The 23,738-nt window shown below is 40.3% G+C and overlaps 1 protein-coding gene across 18 annotated transcripts in view; it reads left to right on the forward strand.

Moving 5' to 3' along the window:
* The window catches only part of LOC124137847, a 53,086-nt gene extending 32,519 nt beyond the window's left edge, over window positions 1-20,567 (forward strand). For 11 of the 18 annotated variants that reach the window (XM_048395005.1, XM_048395008.1, XM_048395012.1 and 8 more), the window contains 19 exons: window positions 2,046-2,096; window positions 4,300-4,353; window positions 5,301-5,345; window positions 6,704-6,754; window positions 8,324-8,374; window positions 9,128-10,510; window positions 10,717-10,767; window positions 11,053-11,106; window positions 11,543-11,596; window positions 12,293-12,346; window positions 13,065-13,106; window positions 13,668-13,718; window positions 14,043-14,084; window positions 14,511-14,564; window positions 14,866-14,922; window positions 15,802-15,849; window positions 16,772-16,993; window positions 17,813-17,875; window positions 19,094-20,567. In XM_048395005.1, the coding sequence (XP_048250962.1) occupies window positions 2,046-2,096; window positions 4,300-4,353; window positions 5,301-5,345; window positions 6,704-6,754; window positions 8,324-8,374; window positions 9,128-10,510; window positions 10,717-10,767; window positions 11,053-11,106; window positions 11,543-11,596; window positions 12,293-12,346; window positions 13,065-13,106; window positions 13,668-13,718; window positions 14,043-14,084; window positions 14,511-14,564; window positions 14,866-14,922; window positions 15,802-15,849; window positions 16,772-16,993; window positions 17,813-17,875; window positions 19,094-19,275 (2,609 nt within the window). In that variant the 3' untranslated portion in view covers window positions 19,276-20,567. Of the gene's footprint in view, window positions 1-2,045; window positions 2,097-4,299; window positions 4,354-5,300; window positions 5,346-6,703; window positions 6,755-8,323; window positions 8,375-9,127; window positions 10,511-10,716; window positions 10,768-11,052; window positions 11,107-11,542; window positions 11,597-12,292; window positions 12,347-13,064; window positions 13,107-13,667; window positions 13,719-14,042; window positions 14,085-14,510; window positions 14,565-14,865; window positions 14,923-15,801; window positions 15,850-16,771; window positions 16,994-17,812; window positions 17,876-18,376; window positions 18,387-19,093 lie in introns of all 18 variants that reach the window. The other 7 variants (XM_048395010.1, XM_048395013.1, XM_048395015.1 and 4 more) reach the window with 6 other exon arrangements.
* Window positions 20,568-23,738: the final 3,171 nt, after the last annotated feature.

Consider the following 23,738-nt stretch of genomic DNA (forward strand, 5'->3'; position numbering starts at 1 on the left):
CATATAGTGCCTTGTTCCAGACAATATATAGTCGCGATAAGAGCTACTAGTCCGTCTAAGTGAGTGGGTATGGTTATACACCGCTTTAGCAATATTCCAGCAAATTCACATCGGGGGACATTAGGAATGAGCTTCACACATTGTACCCATGTGGGGAATCGAACCCGGGTCTTCGGCGTGACGAGCGAACGCTTTAACCACTAGGCTACCCCACCGCCCCTCTAGTCTGATCAGACACAGGTTTTAATGAGATCTGTGAAACACTTTGATTTGGAAATCAGGACAAAAGACGTACACAAAATGAAAGTTTAAAGCGATGTTTCTATCAGGACGAGTGTGGTATCTGGGGATCCAGGGTCGGGAGGGGATGCTGAGTTGTGTTCTAGTTTGGTTGAGGGAAATTGTTCATGGTATATGGCATATGCTTCTGGTGGCTCATCCTAATCATTGTGCCAGAGGTTTTGGTATTGTCCGAAAATCTCCTCCCTGGAACTCTTTATTTGAATCGAGATTCATGTCGAGTACGACTTCAGCCCACTTACACTCCAACCTTCATCTTAACACTGAAGTGAGTGAGTATGGTTTTGCGCCGCTTTTTGGCATTTTTTAGCAATATCACGGCGGATGACACCAGAAATGGGCTTCAGACAATGTACCCATGTCGGGAATCGAACCCGGGTCTTCGGCGTGACGAGCGAACGCTTTAACCACTAGGCTTCCCGACCGCCCCTCTTTCCACTGAAATCAGACTATTACTATTCATGTCAATATGTTCATTTTCTGGCCCACGTGTCCTTACCGTTCTTGGGAAAACATTATATTTGCCCAACCATGAGATAAGGGAACTTATGGGTGAAAAAAATCACATTTTGACTTCTTATTATATTTTAAAACTAAAAGAAATCATAAGCTGCAGTTCATATTGGCAGAGATACATGGCATCAAATATGTTCTGCAAAGTCCCATTTACAGACGCATAACTGTTTCTGTGATGATTGCAGTTTTTATATGTAATGCCTGATTAACTGAACGTTGACATGTATGCTGAAATGTTTGGCCATAATGTTTTTATTTCGTTACGAACTAACCAGGGAAAAAATAAAATTGTTTTGTACAGTCAGCACACGAGGCTTTCTGTCCGGAAGTACGTTGGCGTCAAGCGTCTTTCTTTATGACATCTCAGTACAATTGTGTGTCTCTCGCTTATCTGCTGATACCATTGGTGGTTAATTCTCACAAGGAATTATTTAAACTCTATTGCATGCAATGGTGGATGTTCTCCAGCTACACGACTTTTCTTATCTGACACATCAACAATCGTCATTCTAAATCAGTAGTGAGTGAGTTGGGTTTAACGCCGCTTTTAACAGTATTCCAGTTATATCGCGGCGTGTCAGCTTAATGTTGGAGGACAACCCGAAGTGATGCAGGTCTCAGACGTTCGGTGAAACCCACGAGCACGGGTATGGTGCTGACAAACCTAGAAACATAATCAAGGCGAACAGGTTTCGAACCCCCAATTCTGGCGTGCCCAAGGGACGTAATCTCCGCGAATCGCGGCGCCTTAGACGACTGGGCCACCCGTGCCCCTTCTAAATCAATAACCACGGTAATCTGAGTCATCTAAGGCGCTGCAATTCGCAGTGCAGAGTTGCGTCCCTTAGGCATACCAGGAGGCTGTGATCATGGTTCGAATCCTAGTTCGCCCTGATCATGTATTTGGGTTTGTCAGCACCATTCGTTGGTCGTGGGTAACCATCAAATGCCAGCATCACTTAGGGCTTTCTTCCAACATCAAGCTGACATGCCGTGGTGTAACCGAAACACTGGTTAAATGGCTGAAACCCAACTTGCTCATTTCAAAAATACATGTTTGCAACATGTGATGGTATGACGATACCCTGAATGAGTATTTCAGGTATACATTGTATATAAGTATTCGAGTATGTAAGAGTGTTCTTGGTATCTAAGAATATTCGAGGTATCTAAAGTATTCGAGGTATCTAAGGGTATTCGAGATATCTAAGGTTGTTTTCCTGTTGTAGCCTCCGGACCAGCTGGTAATGACCAAGAAAAACCAGAGGTTGAGAGTGAAAGTAAGCATTTCGTCCATAATACCATGCTTGTGGCTTGATATTTATGTTGCACACAGTTGAAACTTTAAACTCTTTGTTAACACTAGGGCTAACTTGCAGTAAGCGCTCGTAACACTACAAATACCGTGCACCCCACCATCAGCACTGAAGTAGTTGTAACGCTAAGATCGCTTTGTGCATGTGGCCAAAGATGCTTTTAATTTCAGAGCTTGGAAAATATACTCCTGCTGTGTAGTGAACTGTAAGCGCTAATGTCGATTTGACAGCTATGAATTCATTTCATTCATATCACAAAAACTCCCTTCGTCAACGTTATTTGCTTATTTGGCGTATTTTACTTATTCAGAGACTTGTTGATTCATATGTAAACATGTTGCACACAAACTGGTGCGATGTAAAACAATATGACCATTACCTTTCACGTGTGAAGAACATTTAAAAACACACTTTTTCAATTTACATTCAACATGAAGATATCAAGTTTTGGCAGATGAGTGTAAAAATCAGGACAGCAGTGGTGTGAAACGTCAACCCCCGCGCAGTGCACTACATTCACCCCGCACCACACCTACACATTGCCAATCTCAGGGATTCAATTTAAGCTGCAAGGGATCACCCTCAGCTTATAGTGTTTGTCCGTGGTGTCATTGCTAGGTACACAGAATGCTGCAAGCTTTGTATATATACACACGGCTGTTTGTTGGATAATACATTTAACTACGGCGGCACTGGCAAATACAGTTTCAACAGAAATGTTGATTTTAAGCTATAAACAATCATATTTGTTGTTCTGGTAAAACCAAGTATTGTTCGCTGTCCTCACTCTTTTCTCTCCTGCTGCATGCCCCAGTAATGCATGTACAACTTGACTGTGCTTCTCTTGCCGTTCGTGTTTATGTTCAGGTCTATCATGCAATGTGGTATTTGACACTTTGTTTTACAATAAGAAGAGCATTAAGTCAAACGTTATTGGGTATTTAAAACATTTTGTCATATTTGAACAATGTGGCAGTGCAATATTTGCAAATATAAGGACCTCATGCTCAAGACGGTGGCATGTGTAAGGCGAGCACATGTACTTTGTGTTTTTAGTTTTTGTTTTATACTCTGAATGAATGGGACGAATTTCAAACTGTGCGTCCTACGTATGAAGGAGTATTGTGTGGTAAAGGTCAACAGTAAATGACTGTATTTGTTTTATGTTTGTAACAACAAACTTTTTTTGCATGAAATATATATACAGATTTTCATCTATTTGTATGCATTTGTATGCAGGTTTTCATATCAATTGCTTATTTGAACTCTTTGAAAGTGATGCCAATATAACACATGGCATTTGATTGATCGGTGCATGTTTATTTAGGAGATAAACATACCGTGGTTTGAAATTTGAGGTAGTCTAACAGTAGATTAGATACTTCTTTTTTATTTAGGAACAGAACGCTTTAGCGCATTGTTCAACATGTACAACCTCAACTTTCATAACATTTTATCTACATTCTCCCGTGACGAAATGAATGCTAAAAGACGGTACTCTATAACGGTACCAAAACAGTTGTTCATGGTGTCAGTGTTCTTTACAAATTGCATGAACCAGTGGACAATCCCGATTTGTAGTAACGTTCAACATTAACCTGATGATTTACTGGTGGCAATGAGACCGCAGGCTCAACCATTTCCAACTGAAACACTCTGAAGTATGTCTGAATACCGCCGTTTATAGCTAAAGGCAAGTCGGCCTTACCAGATACAGTAATTAGTGTATGTTTTACTTAATTGTTTTTTTCAACGTACCAGTTATGACAAGACATGATAATGTTCAAATATCGCACGAATGGATTCCACATGAGTTATCGGCAACCATTCATGTATGCCACGTACTGCCATCAACAGATGGATGTTTTCACACACATGTTTTTGTGTGAAAATGTGTTTTATGCATCTAATGGAATTAGATACCTGATTCTGATGTTAGTTTGACCAATCAGAATCATGCATTCTTCAGTGTCATGGAAGAATATGTTAAATTGACCAATCAGAATCATGCATTCTTCAGTGTCATGGAAGAATATGTTAGTTTGACCAATCAGAATCAAGCATTCTTCAGTGTCACGGAAGAATATGGTTAATATTATGTTTCTCTATCAACCAAATATTGCTCCAAGATATACTAATTGTGACAGTTCTTTCTCTCTGCGTTCAGCTGCGGAAATCGGTGCTGAGGATTGTATACTTAGTGAGATGGGTGATGATGCCAGTAAGACGCTTGTTGCCTATACCCCTGGTGGTGTTTTGCAAGGATACCTCCTTCGAGCATGTGTATTCACCTCGGTTTAAAAAATTATCGGTTTACATTATATATATAGGCTTGGTGGTTCTCGGACGCACTTTCCGTGGTGACCCGTGAAGATCCGGGGTAGAATAGGTCTTCAGCATCCATGCTTGCCGTAAAAGGCGACAATGCTTGTCGTGAAAGGCGACTAACGGGATCGGGTGGTCAGGCTCGCTGACTTGGTTGATGCATGTCATCGTATCCCAATTGCGTGGATCGATATTCATGATGGCAATCACTGGAATGTCTGGTCCATTATTTACAGACCGCCGTCATATAGCTGGAATATTGCTGAGTGCGGCGTTAAACAACCAACCAACCAACCAACTTTCCGTCGTTTTCACAGTGACTTAAAGAAGAATATCATGGTGATATGGTCATTCTCAAGCATCCTGTGTTTTATGTCTCCATTTAAATAAATACCGAACCAAAAGGGTCAGGGATCATGACTATTTGGGGGAATATGTTTTTTTGTAGTGAGCACACGATTTCATAAAAATAACCCCAAAATATTCACGATCCCTAATTTTTTTGTTCAGTGTAATAATACACTGGATAATTGACAATGGGATACGGTTATGTTTTGGAGGTTTGCATTATCTGGTTTGGTGCAGGTTGGGATGCACGGGTTTGAGAGACATGTTTACGGATGATAAAATTTATGATCATTGGTATGGGAAGTTGTATTGCATAATGTCTCATAGTCTTCAACAAGACATTATACTAGCCTACTACATTAATTGTTTCATTTATCTTATCTTTGACTCACATATTATTTCAGCAAAATACATCTAAACTCCAGAAGTGTAATCATAGTTAATAACATACATTAAATCAGAATGCATACTTAGTGTTTATGCAATGACATATAGGTGAAGAGGAAAGCACAAGCTCACAGGGAACAGATCCTGGAACTAGTAAGATATGTTTCTTATACAACATACGCTATTTGTATTATCATATTGTATAACATTGCATGCATACATGAAGATCTCATTGTTCATAAAAGCATAGGAATTGTAGATGTCCAAATATTGATCCCATCACCAAAGGCAGTTTCACGTTCAGATCACAATGACTGGAATATTGCTAAGTGTGGAGTTAAACAACAAACCAACCAACCCTGTCATATCTATAGTAATGCTTAAAACCAGTATCTTAAAACTATATCTCGCTATCGGCTCACAAGAATGTTATAGGACACAAATAGCCCCCTACTTGCAACTACTAGAAAACGAAATTAGAAATGTCAACATGGTCAATCACCTTTTTAATATCGGTGTCCATGATCTCTCAAGTAATATTTTAACAGAAAAATCACGTTTTCATCCTTCGGCAAACAATGCGAACCAACACCAACAAAACCGTCTGGCCTCGCTGCTATGTTTACAATAAGTTATATCCAGAGTTACACCTGATTAAATGTACGAAGTGTTTGACGTTGCCCAGATGCTGTATTTCAGTGTAGCTGGCACGATAGAACCCAACGTTAAAGAAGGAAGTAGTATACAATGTAAGCATCCCACGGCATGTCTTCAAAGTATTAGGCATTAATCTCGTCACGTGTGTTCAAATACCATCAAAGATGTCCCCAAATGCCCAAAACGTGTGAAGTGTGAAATGTGTTCAAAGTATTTGGCATTAATCTCGTCACATGTGTTCAAATACCATCAAAGATGTCCCCAAATGCCCAAAACGTATGACGTGTGAAATGTGTTCAAAGTATTTGGCATTAATCTCGTCACGTGTGTTCAAATACCATCAAAGATGTCCCCAAATGCCCAAAACGTGTGAAATGTGTTCAAAGTATTTCGTATTAAACATGTCACATGTGCTCAAATAGCATTAATGATGCCCCTACATGCCCAAATAGTACGTTTAAGAATGTCTCCATAATATCAAATATCATTAGGCAGGTCTTCGTGTTATAAATATTATGTCACGTGAAAAAAGTCTCCATGATCTCAAATTTCATTAGGCAGGTCTTCCGGTGTTATATATATTATGTCACGTGAAAAAAGTCTCCATGATCTCAAATTTCATTAGGCAGGTCTTCGTGTGTTATAAATATTATGTCACGTAAACGACATTCAGGCAGCACGCACTATGTAATAGTAGTGGTAGCAGTAGGTCCTCATAAAGATAACTTCCATTTATCCGACTGCAATCTATTTTCCAGAACGTTCAAGTGTAAATATTCATTTTTGATGTTTTTTCATCATAGTCGCATATATATCCAATACATATATATCATATCTTTTGTCTCGATGTTTAGCTTCTGCAGCAAGTAGCGTTGCGTCAAGTGAGGAAAAAGGCGGAGGCAAATGTAAGACTTCTCGTAAACCAAGCATAACCAATTAACATTCAAATTCAAATTCAAATGAACTAAGTTATAAGATGGCCAAAGTTGAAAACTTTCAACACGTATCCACGCATTAGAGAGTTAAGATAAGTTCAAATAAGATGGGATGTTTTGTAAAAATCACAACATTTGCATTCAATCTAGTTAACGAAATACCTATTTGCACTATAGCGAGTGACGAAATCTCGGGAGGCACCAATCCAGATGACAATAGTAGTGACGAATGTAATCGTAATGCTTCTTCTCTTTGTAAATCAATAGTGTTCCTAAGTGTGTAAGGTAAATTTATTATATTTTCTTAAATGCCAGGCAAAGGAAAGTATACACATGGGAATTGAATTTGTCCAAGAAGATTATAAAATTTATCAAAACGTTACTAGGCTGGAAACACTGCAAACTCAAGATCCAAAACACAACCATGAGTGAGTGAGTGAGTATGGTTTTATGCCGCTTTTGGCAATATTCCAGCAAGATCACGGCGGGGGACACCAGAAATGGGCTTCACACATTGTACCCATGTCGGGAATCGAACCCGGGTCTTCGGCGTGACGAGCGAATGCTTTAACTACTGGGCTACCCGACCGCCCCACATCCATGATACCCGTGTCAAATTCATAACCATCAAATAACGTTTCTATGGGTTTTTGATCATTTTTGCCACCATCGAACATGGGTGTATATTTTCCTTTGCCCGCCAGTTTAGGTTAACGTATGCCTTATCCCTGTCTGACAAATCAGTACCGTTACGTTTAGCCGATGGAAAGAGCGACGGTAGTTCAAGCCAAGAAACAACCGAAGAATGTTAGCTTTATTGAATCTTACATACTACATAGTATAAGTAGACAGTATAAGTGAGTAGATTGTGTAAATAGATAGTATAAGCAAGTAGACATTAAAGTTAAGTTCATAGTATAAGTAGATGTATGTAGGTAGATTGTGTAAGTAGATAGTATATATGAGTATATAGTATAAGTAAGCAGAATATTCATTTAAAAATATACAAATATGCATAGATACTTGAAGTTGGAAGACATACATTTTATGCGTCTCTCTTTCTTGCCTCATCCATGGCAATTCTGATATAGGTATACCTATTGTGTGTGTATATTTCTGTAGGTACCAATATTAACATTGCTTGAGGTGAATAAGGTTTTTCTTGGATACTACCTGTTTTATAGAGTAAAAGAAAGACTAAACAGAGATACATTGCGATATATAATGTCGTACCGATAGAATTCAGATTTGTCTTTTTCTGAACGTAATAGGTTTTTTTGTGAGTGAGTATGGTTTTACGCCGCTTTTAGCAATATTCCAGTAATATCATGGCGGGGGACACCAGAAATGGGCTTCAAACATTGTACCCTTGTCGGGAATCGAACCCGGGTCTTCGGCGTGACGAGCGAATGCTTTAACCTCCAGGCTACCCGACCGCCCCTTTTCATATAAATACACACGGAGACCCTACTATTTACACAGTTGCAATTGTCATGATTCTATAAATATCCTGATAAGTTCTACGTTCCATTTGTGTAGCTGGTGTACAAGATAATGGAGGCTCAAGTGACGACAAGAATGGCGCTGATTGTAAGATTTGATCTATATCCAATCGTTACAAATCTGTCATAGATCATTTAATATTTGTAATAAGATATGACACACTCAACTTTGTCCCAGCATTTGTTCCCTGGGTTTCTTGATTTAGGTTTGGTATGACGAATAGTAACCTGGCGAATCAGTTACTGTATGATTTAAATGAGGCTGAGATGATGAGGATAAGATAACGAGGATAAGAGAATTGGTAATGAGGTCTTTTCTTTCTGCTGTAATATTCTTGTCATTCACCTGGTGAAGAAAATTGTAGTGGGTGAATCGAAGTGACCACTGATAATGATGAATATAAGCATACACAACTATCAATAAAGCAAAATTATATTAACAATCGGATCACCATAATTTAATATTGATCTTGTGCTATTGTGGAAGTTAGAATGGTGCCAGGTGGATGTTCAAAGCTTACTGAATCTCTAAGGTTATCTTGCTTCCGTCATAACTTCACCGAAGGGGAGGGCGATAGTGGATGGGTGCCAAGGAAACTGGGAGGAGTGTACGATATCCAGTTGATAACCACGTTCAATTAACCCAATTAACACCCTCTGCTGAGTTTAACAATTTCTGAAGAGTAATCGGTTTCTCTTAGTGTCAAAAATAGTAGTAATACATCTATGTACATGGGGGCTTATGTTCGGTCATATACTTGAACTACCGAGCCTCTTGTGTGATATAAAGTTGTATCACCTACATGTATAACATTATGATCGTATATGCCCTGTGATGTAGCTGGAGGATCAAGTGAAAATGGTTCAAGCGAAGGTAGTTCCGGCGAAAGTGGATCAACTGGAGGTGGAAAAGGCGAAGGTAGCTCCACTGAAAGCGGAACAACAGGAGCTGGATCAGGCGAAGGTAGTTCCGGTGAAAGTGGATCAACTGGAAGTGGAAAAGGCGAAGGTAGTTCCGGTGAAAGAGGATCAACTGGAGGTGGATCAGGCGAAGCTAGTTCCGGTGAAAGTGGATCAACTGGAGGTGGAAAAGGCGAAGGTAGCTCCACTGAAAGCGGATCAACTGGAGGTGGATCAGGCGAAGGTAGTTCCGGTGAAAGCGGATCAACTGGAAGTGGAAAAGGCGAAGGTAGTTCCGGTGAAAGTGGAGCAACTGGAGGTGGATCAGGCGAAGGTAGTTCCGGTGAAAGTGGATCAACTGAAGGTGGATCAGGCGAAGGTAGTTCCGGTGAAAGTGGATCAACTGGAGTTGGATCAGGCGAAGGTAGTTCCGGTGAAAGTGGATCAACTGGAAGTGGAAAAGGCGAAGGTAGTTCCGGTGAAAATGGATCAATTGGAGTTGGATCAGGCGAAGGTAGTTCCGGTGAAAGTGGATCAACTGGAGGTGGGTCGAGTGAAGGTAGTTCCGGTGAAAGTGGATCAACTGGAGGTGGATCAGGCGAAGGTAGTTCCGGCGAAAGTGGATCAACTGGAGGTGGAAAAGGCGAAGGTAGTTCCGGCGAAAGTGGATCAACTGGAAGTGGAAAAGGCGAAGGTAGTTCCGGTGAAAGTGGATCAACTGGAGTTGGATCAGGCGAAGGTAGTTCCGGCGAAAGTGGATCAACTGGAAGTGGAAAAGGCGAGGGTAGTTCCGGCGAAAGTGGATCAACTGGAGGTGGATCAGGCGAAGGTAGTTCCGGCGAAAGTGGATCAACTGGAAGTGGAAAAGGCGAAGGTAGTTCCGGTGAAAGTGGATCAACTGGAGGTGGTTCGAGTGAAGGTAGTTCCGGTGAAAGTGGATCAACTGGAGGTGGATCAGGCGAAGGTAGTTCCAGTGAAAGTGGATCAACTGGAGCTGGATCAGGCGAAGGTAGTTCCGGTAAAAGTGGATCTACTGGAGGTGGATCAGGCGAAGGTAGTTCCGGTGAAAGCGGTTCGAACGATGGTAGTTCCGGTGAAAGCGGTTCGAACGAAGGTAGTTCCAGTGAAAGCGGTTCGAACGAAGGTAGTTCCAGTGAAAGCGGTTCGAACGAAGGTAGTTCCAGTGAAAGCGGTTCGAACGAAGGTAGTTCCAGTGAAAGCGGTTCGAACGAAGGAAGTTCCAGTGAAAGCGGCTCGAACGAAGGTAGTTCCAGTGAAAGCGGTCCGTCCGAAGGTAGTTCCAGTGAAAGCGGTCCGACCGAAGGTAGTTCAAATGAAAGTAGTTCATCAAAGATAGAAATAAAAAAATAATGTAAGCATAATTATGATGATGAAAGAACATATGATAAATTTCCATAAACAATTAACATGCATTTTATGCTTTATTTCGCCATTTCCAAAACGTATAAATACATGATTTGAGCCGAAAAATAATATTAGATTCTGAAGTAGTTCGCTCTTCAACTCCAGCTGAAGGGGAAAGCGAGAGTGGCTGGAGTGACGAGAAAAATGACGAATCACGTAAGAGACTGAATATACATATAAACATAATATGCACATATCAACCGTCTATATTGATAGATGTCTCACAACTTCTAGACCATTATAGGCCAGCATGTCATGAGTGTTGGTATGTGTTCCATTATTACAACAGGTTGACAGCCAAGTGTAATAACGATGATCTTAGTGTACAATAACTGAAGACAGAAAATAAGCTACATAATATAATAATCACTATCTAGGAATGTAATCACGTAATAAGTAGAAGAATGTTTCTATTAAGACTACATGTCTTATCTGATACAGCCGCTGAGACAGACTCAAGCAGCGGTGGATCCGATGGTCAGGATGGTGGAATATGTAAGCATAGTCATATGCAATAACATCATAATCATAAACTATGATTAAGCAGTATAACACTCATAAACGTCCTCGTGTAAAAATGTGTTAAATTTCAACAACTGTCACTGAGTTATCCTTTAAACTTTTGTTTGTGAATTGGAAGAAATCTACACATGCTGAACACCTTCTTAAGGTACAGTACGCTACGTTTATAACGAACACGCTTATAACGAACTGACCGATATAACGAACGTTTGTAGTCCCGGCCATTTGCTATATATATGCTGTATATATGCTTATAACGAACTACGGTTATTACGAACTAAACTTAGTGGTCCCTTGAGTTCGTTATAACCGTAATTTACTGTACTCATGTATTCTAAGTAATTTCGTGAACAATTGAGAAAGATTGATTAACAATAATGTATATTCACCCGATCCATTTGCATTTAAGCCACTGAAGTAGATCCCAAAGACTGTGAACCCGGGAGCAACAGTGACGGGAAATGTAAGCTTGTAATATCCATGGTTTCATAGGGAGCATCTTAAATCACAGAAATATCTGGCGAATATCAAAGTACATCAGTTATTGAAAAGCAAAATAGTAATTTCGTTCAATTAATTCCAACTTCCAGATGGACACCACGTTTCATCAATGATGTATTATAGACCCAATATCAAACAATCTGTATATAATAGATTGGGTTGGGTCGATTATTTCAATAAACATACAGTCCTTCCTGGTTACAGTCCACCCTGATTATAATCCCATCAGGACGGATTTCCGCAGTGCAAAATTCCCATGTCCAACTTTTTTTCTGAATGTTTTTTTTTCCTATTCCCTGATTATAATTCCATGTTGTTTCAAATAGAATATCTGAATTAATTGCTGAATAAATTATGCCTCCGTTTGACATAGTTCCGTGAAAATTAGTCTTCAGCAACCAATTCTTGTTTTAAGAGGCGACTAACAGGATCAGGTTGTCAGGCTCGCTGACTTGGTTGATGCATGTCATCTTATGGTAGTGCCTAGCTTGATGCTCATGATGTCTTTCACTTGTCTGGACCAGACTCGAGTATTTACAGACCGCCATCATATAGCTGGAATATTGCTGAGTGCGGCGTTAAACAACAAACAAACAAACGTTTGACACGTACGACAATGTCCTTGTATTCTGTCTGACGTGGTATGTGGTGTCTTCAGCTGGTCAGGGCAGTGGAGGTAGTGACTCAGATGACGGGAAAGCTCCAGCTGCTTGTAAGTTCATAACCATATTGTCTATCATTATATATATTTGACAACAGTAATTTATGTCTCGCCTTATAATAATACTTGTGTAATCACGATTTGCGTCCCTTAGGCACGCCAGAAACCTATGATTGTGGGTTCGAATCCCGGTTCTCCCCGATTATGTTTCTAGGTTTGTCAGCACCATGCCCGTGCTCGTGGGTTTCACCGAAGTGGTAAACGTCTGAGACCTACATCACTTCGAGCTTTCCTCCCACAATTAAGCTGACACGCCGTGATATAACTGGAATACTGTTAAAAGCGGCGTTAAACCCAACTCACTCGTTCACAATGACAACACCACATAAGGCTTGGTGTATGTTACTTACGGTTATGGGGCCATACTAATTATAGAGCAGTATTGGACATTACCTCAGTCGAGTAAATGGAAGAAGCTGTGTTTTGTTTGTCTCATGTTCGTATTATGTTGTACTTTCAAGATATCACGCCTAATGTAGAGAGCCCGACCTATAGTGGTTTTGTATGCTAACGGATGACATATCCAAAAAAAAGCATGCACTACTCATTTTGGACAATGGTTGGGCTTTTTCTAACTCGAAGTATTCGAGTTGAAGAGGTTTCATTGCATTGTTACCACGCAGTAAAGGTGATGTTGTAAATAAGAAATCTGACATGCATGTTGCATACACGTATATTACTGCTCACGTTTTGTAAACATCCTTTTTAGCTGATGGAACAGACTCTAACATCGAAAGTGATAATGAAGAAAGTAAGCTTATCTTGACTATTTCATTACATGGCATGGGATACTATTTGTAAATATATTTCGTACGTACGTTTATTCAATGAAATGATGTAATAATTGAAACCTAAACAGTGTGCTATGTCTTTCGAATTTCTACTATCATACCCGTATCGGGAACAATAGATTACAATAGATTACCTGCTTTGGAGAACCGAAAAGAAGACTTCAGTAGTAACACTTTACAAACATCTTTATGTTAATTCAGTAGAAACATTTCACAAACATCTTGATGGTAACTCATTTGTAACATTTTACGAAAATCTGTATTTAATTCAGTGGTAAAACTTTTCCACTCACCTTTGTCTGAATTCAGTAGAAAACCCGACAGACATCTTTATGTTAATTCATTCGAAAAACTAACAAACATCTTTATGTTAATTCAGTAGTTAATCTGACAAACATATTTATGTTAATTCGGTATTAAAACGTTACAAACATGTTTATGTTAATTCAGAAGTAATATTTTACAAACATGTTTATGTTAATTCAGAAGGAACATTTTACAAACATATTTATGTTCATCAGCTGAGGAAGAGTATGACAGTACCTGGGACGCAGAGGAAACTGAAAAACTCTGTAAGAAATGTTACCATTACCCACCTAGGTTAATATTTTTGAAGTCTGTAATCAGTGCACCAATGTTTATGAACATATACTTCACGTAAAACCACTCTTTTCATATATTTAATGGTCCTTTTTGCAGGATCTTTTAGATATAAACATATGTGCAGCAAAAGCATATTAATTTGGCGATACATGTAAATGTGTCTTTGAACATGACTATAAAATCATATATGCAAACATTCTTTTGACAAGGTTCAGTGCATAGTATGGTTCAGTAATATAATCTACATCTAATGTCACATCATCATAGAGTAATTTCACGAAGCTATATTTCAGCTGACGGAGAAAATAATAGCGAAGCGAAATGGGAACCCGAATGTAAGAATAACATCATTTCTCTTTCAAGGGAAGAATGTTATTTATATTATTTCATTAGGGTTAATATACTGAGACATGACCATCAACATGGAGAGCATACCATTTCAATGTATGTTTAATTAGCTGATTGAAAGTAATCCTATAAAAGAAAGCAATGACAGAAATAATTAATGCCGCAATACGTAGGTTTCATTGAAATATATATATGCAAGTGATATCTTCAGGTGTAAGCTTTAGATATACTAGAGTCCAGATAGTTGTGCTTGTCAAAACTCCATTATTCACACAAGATCTTTCGCCACTCAACGGCACTTCCGGTATATATATATCTAATCTCTCATCTGCTATTTTTGTGCATCATCTTGCGATTGCAATATGTATGTTTTGCAAGAGATATATATCTCATCTATTACATTTGTACATCAGCTGGTGGGGCTGACTCCAAAATCTCTGGATCTGCACCTGAAAGCAACGTGAAAAGTAAGACAACGCTTCACCGTCTGGATTATAAGCAATACTAATTGTCATTACCTTCAGTGATGCATTTCCCAATTGATAATCCCTCTGGATCGCCTAATGGAGTGTTTTTGTAAGTTCGATAACTTATAAACAAACATTTTAAAATAACCAACTCCAGGTGCAAAGTTAGCAAAACTTTCAAACTTCTTTGTTGTTTGTAAAGTCCACATGTAAATAGTGTTCAGGTAATTCCCTTTGTGTGACTGACCTTTGCATCACGACCTCACGGGGATGTGTTGTATATCTGTCGCTCCTGGTCCAGCAGGTGAACCAGCTGTATCTACCGGCTCCGAGAAGCAAGGAGGGGAGGAAACAGTCTGTAAGCAGTTTTTAGGTTGTGGAATAAATTGTATATCCCCCTATCCATCAGAAAGGCTAAACATTGGATACTCACACCAGTTTTGCAAACGTAAAAAAAACAAAAACGTTGTACTTAAACGTTGCTGAAATAACATCAACGTTCTTCTCCATCTGTTATTCATCAGATAATCATAATACCGTCATCTTCTTCAATTCATCCTTCCAATGTTTGTTATCTGATGGGTTCTCATTTGTAAAAACACGTGAGCTATACCTCCTCTATCCAAAAGCTTGTAATGGAACATTTTGGAGGGGGACAACTGACGATTCCACATTGAAGAATACGATGCGGTACCAGGACATGGTTTTGGAAATGTGATGGTTGTTTTGATGAGGTTTAAGACAAACAGTTTGGGAATTGAACTTGACTCTCCTTGGTAGTGGTATCCTATTGACCTTATCATTCGAGGAGATTGATCCTTATGGATAAGTTTGGTGGCTGCATGATTTTGGCTTGGATTTGTCTGAGAGTTTGTATTGTGACCTATATTACCTTAGTATGTTTTTTACAGCTTAATAACCAGAACGGGTTATTGAAAATGATAAAGCGTGCTTTGTGGTGAACGTTGTAAGTCATCAAATATATTGAAATGCATTGAATAATTGATACGCGGTGACAAGAGGCGACTGTGCTTGTCGTAAGAGTCGGCCAACGGGATCGGGTGGTCAGAGTCGTTGACTTAATTTATGTATGTCATCATATCCCGATTGCATAGATCGATACTCATAATGCCAGTCACTGGATTGTCTTGTACAGACTGGATTATTTGAGGCTATACTGTACTATACTATAGTATACAGAATTGAATAACTTAGATGAAATCATGTTCTCTTTTAGCAAAGGCGGGTTTAGTGTCTGAGACAGAGACAAAGACAGGAGGAGAACGTAAGATCCACACACTTGCCTTTGTGGTATATTCGGGGAAGGTGCATATGTATACGGAGAACAGATACCATGGTTCATTTTAGCTTTTGGTTTTATATAAGACAGCGATCATGGCCCGTGACATGGTGACAGTGCCCGTGACAAATGCAATCTCCCGTGACATGGTGATAGTGCCCGTGACAAATGCAATCTCCCGTGACATGGTGATAGTGCCCGTGACAAATGCAATCTCCCGTGACATGGTGATAGTGCCCGTGACAAATGCAATCTCCCGTGACATGGTGATATGGTCTGACAGGTGCTATGGCCCATGGCATGGTAATATGGCGCGTGACAAATTCTATTTCCCATGACAAGATGATATGGTCTGTAACAGGTGTTCTGACCAAGGACAGGTGCTATGACCCGTAACAGATGATATGGAACGTGACAGGTGATATATACATGGATATTGCTTACTGGTTTGATATACCTCTATTTTAACGGTGGCTCATCTTTGTTCACCATCGGTGGCTGAGTTGTCAGCAGCTGGTCAATGTACTGCAGTCTGATCATGCCTACCTACATATAACCTGACTTCCAATGTTTTTGTTACCCTTTTCTTTTCACAGATGGTGTACTTCGTTATTGATTTCGGTTCTGGTACATACGCCTGCTTTCATGTTCCTTAAACTCCTACAGTGGTTGGCGTTAACTCATTCCTTTTCAGCAGCTACATGACTCTTAAAATCATCATTTTCTGATATTGAATGAAGAATGTTCCTTCTCTATTTAATGAAGATGCAAGACTGTTTGTCAATGCAAGAAACAGTACAAATGCAAGCAATGTAAATACAAGAACAAAATGCCAACAATCAGACCTTACAAAGGTGCCAACTCTCCAGTAGCCATGATCTTATTTTCTACCAATGTTTCTTTCCAGTAATGCAAGGAGATACTGGGTTTGTATGTCCTCCAGTAATTGACGGTTTCTATGGGGATCCGATCTACTGCCAGAGATTCTACAGGTGTGTGGGGGACAAGAAGTATTCCTTCACTTGTCCTTCCGGGACATTCTTTGACAATGGACGATTCATCTGTAACTTCAAGGAGAAGGTGTCCGAGTGTACATCAAGCGGCCTTAGGATTTCCCAGGCGGGCAATGGTACGATGTCAAAGGTTCTTCTTTCATCCACTGGATATAGATATACGTATCTTGTGCCTATTATTCATACATTAACGCTTATATTATTGGGTGCGGTGGTGTAGCCTAGTGGTTGCTTATCACGACGAAAGCCTGGGTTCGATCATCTGAATGGGTACAGTGTGTGAGTGAGTGAGTATGGTTTTACGCCACTTTTAGCAATATTCCAGCAATATCACGGCGGGGGACACCAGAAATAGGCTTCACACATTGTACCCATGTCGGGAATCGATCCCGGGTCTTCGGCGTGACGAGCGAACGCTTTAACCACTGGGCTACCCGACCGCCCCTGTACAATGTGTGAAGCCCATTTCTGGTGTTCACCGTCGTGATATTGCTGAAATATTGCTAAAAGCGGCGTAAAACCATACTCACTCACTCACTCTAACATAAACTGACAGGCAAAAGAAACACTTGAAAAATTGGATTTGATAAAAATAAGTATAAAAGTTATCCAAACGTTACTTGGCTAAAAACAGTCGCCGAAACACGTCCACAACACAACTGTGATACCCATATCAAATATATCACGCTCGATTAAACATTTCTTGCTGTTTCATTTGAGTCACCATCAAACATGGTTTTGTACTTTTTTGCCCGGCAGTATAACTTTTTTCTTTAGTTGTGAATTCTCTTGTGAGTTCCGATAATAATGGCACGAACTTAAGGACCTATATTGACTATAATGCATTCAGTTCTATCCCTAGGGTAGCAACTAGAGTATGGTGACTTCTGGTGTAACCAGTACAGTGTAATAAAGGAACCACGGTTGTATTTCAGATGCACCAGAAGAAGTAGATGAACCAATGATGGTTCCTGAGGTCTCGGCTGTTGTGACTGCAGGTATGTTGGTGTCATCCTACGGGAATAACATGCTGGAAGCTCAAAAAAACTTTCTTTCCCATTACCGTGCTGAGACCATGACTTGGGGAATAGCCATAAACTTACCAGGCATTTGTGCAATTCCTGCTACCCCTTCCGGGTTAGGCTCGGCTACTTAGTTGATGGCGATGGTTGCTGCTCATAACATCGATCACTGGATTGTCTGGTCAAGACTTACAGGCCGCCGTCGTGTAGTTGGAATATTGCTGAGTGTGGCGTTAGACAATAGACAAAAAGCAATCAGATACCATTCAGACTGTTGGTAATTGTTAAGAAGAGTGTATCAGGCAGAAAAACCGTTAGGTGATGTGTGTGTGGGGAGGATTGGTGGGGTAGGGGAAAGGTGTATATTTCTAGTCGAAAAGGTACCACGGGGAACGGGGAGTGAGGATCACATCCGTATAATACTGACAAGTCACACTGAAATCTCTAATATATGCTGATCAAACCATAATTTTTCAGGGGAGGACTGGTAAGTACAAAGCAATTTCTGGTATTCAGGGATTGTGTTTGGGAATTTTTGCCATTGTAAAATGTCCTTTTAAGATGATATTGGTAACAGGCAATGTATTCAAGCGTCACATACAATGTCCCTCTATAACTTGGTGATTACCTATATATCCAGGCTCTTTCTGCTCTTTATATGGTGGGTTTGTACAGATGTGTATGTATATAACAGTTCAGAGGGAGTGAGGCATTCTGATTCTTATACGCCTTGGTTTGGAACTGGTGGTTTCAAGGAGTTTCAGTGAACCATCTATATAATTTTCACCGCTATTTTGCCTTTCACGCCCAATGGAATCTCTGAAATTCACGTTCGATATTTGTACAAGTTAGATAATAAGATGTTAGATGATCCATATCTTCTTATATACATTTCACTGATTATTTGTTTGCTCTTTCGGGAGTGTTATAAGTTTAAACATACCATATTGTTTTATGTATGGTCGATGTAACCTTAAAATTTAACTCACTCGATCACTCATTGTTATTATTTGAAGACTTCAATGATAAGTTTAAAGTGAAAACTGTTCTACCCCAAAATCATTTACTTTTGGAAAACAAATTTATGTTTTCATCATTCAAGGAATCACATAACAGATTGTCGTAATTTGAACGTGAGATCATTTTTTAATATTTTTTTTCATTTGACTAAAACTGTTGTTTTTCTTTTGACAGAACCAGTCCCCCCGTGCCCTGAGTCGGACGGGTTATTCCCCCATCCATCTTCCTGTTCCAAGTTTTTGTATTGCGCGCGCTTTTCCGCCATGGTGTTGACATGTCCAAAGGACCTTGCGTACAACATGGAGAAAAAGACATGTGATTACAGCGACAACGTGGTCTGTATTCGGTACGACTAAACCACGTCGACGACGACCATTCAAATTCGGGTTGTGGGATTCCACGGGTTTCTGTGAAGTTTAACGCGATATGTGACGTTATAAGGTCCAGTGCATTGACACGCGACCTTGAAGAAGGGGACATAACCCTGTTCCAACTTACCAAGTGTGTTGTGCACTATAGCGTTGGTGACTATACAGAACATACTTCAGTATTCTTTATTTTTCTACAAAGGAAAAACAATCTACTGAATAGTCCCACAACATCCTCAAAGAGTGAATGCTTTTCTATAATCTGCAGCTTTTTATACAGATCGTGGATGATCCTCTATGTTATGGAGGAAACGACTAATTGGTACAGTCTGAGGATGCTGAAGAACTTTACACACCAAACTCCTGAAAAATGCATAGTGGCCTAAGATTTGACGATATAATCTCAAAATATATCTCTTGTAATTGAAGGGGCTCTTTGGGATCTGGACTTGTGTCAAAGCAGTATTAAGATAGCTCCATGTTGTGTGGTTAAATTAGAGGTGCATATCCTTTAAATTGGCAAATATAAAGAAATAAGAGACGGGTACATACATAGTGTTGTGTAGTACAAAAGGTAAGAAGATGTACAATCTCACTGAAATCAGACCTCAGTTCTCGCAACCGCTAAACAAAGATCTGAGGACATCCCATTACGGGTCACGTCAGAACGATCTTTCATTCGACCAATCAGAGCATCGCTTACCAGATTATGAAAGTGACAGTCGGAATGTGATTTCTGATCATGCAGCCTCGAAAACTTTAACTCCAAACGATAGTAACATTCCAGAATGTTCTTTTGTTCAGGTTTCAAATTTGTAATCGAGAACTTGTCAAAATATGTTTCGAAGCGTAGTCGCCAATTTGAAATTAGTGCCGTAAAGCACGAGAAAGCTGCCTTCTGATTGGTCGTTCCATTGGTCGGTCAAAGTTCGCCCAAGGTCGGTCTGACGTGACCCGTAATGGGATGTCCTCAGATCTTTGTTTAGCGGTAGCGAGAACTAAGATCTGATTTTAATGAGATTGGATGATGTATTATGCTGACCTGGGTTACCGTCTCAAGGGGCACCTTTCAAACTAGTTTATCTTTTCCTTTATGATCTGTATGCATGTATACACGATTAAGATTTTGAATTTAGTGAACCATGACGACAACACTGTGTTTCAATATGAAGCCATGACTTTGTATATTGCTTGTGAAGTATTGTTTTTGTTAGTTTTTTTACTTGCTTTTTACATTGTATAGTTTTATCCTAACTTTTGTATAAAAATATTGAATAATATTATGTGTTATGTTTTTCTTGATTTCATTCAGATGAGATTGAATATTGTTTTTACTTATCATTTGACCATCACAGTTATTGGTGACTGAGCGTCATCACGTCACCCCGATAACGCTGATCATTAATACATTGATGACCAGACTTTATTGAAAACATACAACTGATACACTTTCAGACAGTCGTATTCGTATCTCACCCAGTTCACGACCGCCTCCGTGGTCTAGTGGTAGAGCGTCCGCCCGGAGAGCGGAAGGTCCGGGGTTCGTGACCCGGCCGCGTCATACTAAAAGACGTTAAAAGATTGTACTTGTTGTTACCCTGTCTGGCGCTCGGCATTAAGGGGTTAAAACAAGGACTTGTCAGCTCGGAGTCAGTATACTGTGTCTGAGTGGGGTATTCATGTTAAACTGCGGCATGGTATCTCAGTGAGCTAGCACTATAAATCGGCATCAGTCCGGACTAGTACAAGCAGCCACACAAACACACACACGTACATGCACGTCGCTATATAAGTGCAATAATCTTGGACGCGACGTTAAACCCCATTTCACCTTTCCTCACCTGACCCAGTTCAGCATGTGTGTATGCGATTGTTACGTCGTTGTACTAAGGGTTGCTCTTGCCTATCAGGGGTGGTAGGGTAGCCTTGTGGTTGAAGCGTTTGCTCGTCACGCCGAAGACCCGGGTTCGATGTTCCACATAGGTACAATGGACGAAGCCTATTTCTGGTGTCCTCCGCCGTGATATTGCTGGAATATTGCTAAAAGCGGCGTAAAACCATACTCACTCACTAATTCCTTCCTATCAGCTTCTTCATCCAACCATAGATAGAATACCCTTGACATGAATGTATCCTGGAAATCGATGACATGGCCAGTATGGGGAACCGTTGTTAGAGGCAACAGCATGTTTCTGAAGGCGTATGTAAAGCGACGCTAAAAGCTTATTATACTCAAAGGATTCCTCGGTTCTGTCATTATGAAGACAATTGTTTTGTTCGTGCGGGGAGTTCTCCTGAGATCTGTGACTTTGTATGGGATAATACACAATGACCATAAACTATCAAATGTAGACGGGCAATGAAATATTAATAACCTATCTTGAAATTGATGCAAAAGGGCAGGAACAAACGTTACCCCAGTGTTAAACAATCATGATGACGTCGTGCGGTTGTTGTTGCGGTTGATTCTGAGCCAAGAATTTACTGGCCATTCTGAACATGCATTTTAAACAAAAAAAACTGATGCAATTACGTGTCCTTATGCAACATTATAGGGAAATTACATATCAACCATAACAAGTCGGTGAAATAACTCGATTCGTCTTCCGGAAACAACAGATTTAAGTGATTTTTCCATTACATAATTATAGATGAATCTATCTATCAATCCATCCATTCATTCATCCATCCAACCTTCATTCCTCCAACCAAACAACGGATCAATATCAAAACAAACGACCTATTGTTTCTTCTTTGTTTGTATTGTATGTTCCATGACTTGGGAAAACTACCTCTAGAATCATTCAGTGACTAATTGTACGGGAAATATTAAGGTGAAAGGACCACCTCCGTGGTCTAGTGGTAGAGCGTCCGCCCGGAGAGCGGAAGGTCGGAGGTTCGATCCCTGGCCGCTTTCGATCCCTGGCCAAAAGACGTTAAAAGATGGTACTTGTTGTTACTCTGCTTGACGCTCGGCATGAAGGGGCTAAAACAAGGACTGTGTCTGGATGGGGTATTCATGTTAAACTCCATTTCGCCTCACCTCATTTTCAAATGAACAGGTCGCACTGTGTGTTTGACTCACAAGAGACACTGAGGACCACAATCGAGGCTGTTCCAAGCAACCTCCCTCGTCATATCAGATTCATGGCAAATAATTCACTGGCCATTCTGAACGTGCATTTCTACAAGTAACACTGACGCAACCACAGGACATATTCAAAATTATTGGTAAGGTGAACTGGAGTTTAACGTCGCGTTCAAGATTATTGCACTTATATAGCGACGTGCATGCACGTGTATGTGTGTGTGTGGCTGCTTGTACTAATCCAGAGTGATGCCGATTTATAGTGCTAGCCCACTGAGATACCATGCCGAAGTTTAACATGAATACCCCACTCAGACACAGTATACTGATTCCGAGCCGACCAGTCCTTGTTTAAGCCCCTTAATGCCGAGCGGCAGACAGGGTAACAACAAGTACCATTTTTTAACGTCTTTTGGTATGACGCGGCCAGGGATCGAACCTCAAACTTTCCGTTCTCCGGGCGGACGCTCTATCACTAGACCACGGAGGCGGTTTGAAAATCATAAACAAATTATGTATCAATCCATAACATGTTATGGATCGGAGAAATCACTCGAATCTGTAGAACCTTTAAATACATCCATCCATCATCCTTCCATGTATCCATTAACCAACCAATCAATACCAATCAGTCGAATGTGATTCCATGATTTGGGAAAACTCCCCCTAGAATCACTCAAGGACTAATTGGACGAAAACTATTCCAATGAACAGGTCGTATATTTTCATTCTTGTATCAGGGACACGGGTGCCCAGTCGTCTAAGGCGCCGCAATTCGCTGTGCTGAGTTGCGTCCCTTGGGCACGCCAGAAACCTATGATTGTTGGTTCGAATCACGGTTATGTTTCTAGGTTTGTCAGCACCATACCCGTGCTCGTGGGTTTCACCGAAGCGGTACACGTTTGAGACCTGCATCACTTCGGGCTTTCCTCCCACATTAAGCTGACACGCCGCGATATAACTGAAATACTGTTAAAAGCGGCGTTAAACCCAACTCACTCACTAATTGGACGGAAAATATTCCAATGAACAGGTCGTATGGGTGAGACTCGCGAGAGGCACTGGGGACCACGACAGGAGCTACTCCTGCAGGCTGCCCCTCGCAACACCGAATACATGTGCTTAAATAGAAGCCTTGAAGAAAGTTCATTTACTATATATTTCCATATAAATATATAACGTCAAAACCAGAGAAGAACCAGTCTCAATTATCCGACGAACAGATTCCATTGGGCGTAAAAGGCAAAATAGCAGTGAAAAGTACATGAATGGATCACTAAAAGTCAGTAATGACACCAGGTGTTCGCGAAAAGGGTAAGCAAAACGGTCCTTAAATACGCATCCTGTAATATTTTTCTGACGA

The sequence above is a fragment of the Haliotis rufescens genome, unplaced genomic scaffold (assembly GCF_023055435.1).
Source record: "Haliotis rufescens isolate VD_foot unplaced genomic scaffold, xgHalRufe1.0.p SCAF_138, whole genome shotgun sequence".
In the NCBI taxonomy this organism is placed as follows: Eukaryota; Metazoa; Mollusca; class Gastropoda; order Lepetellida; family Haliotidae; genus Haliotis; species Haliotis rufescens.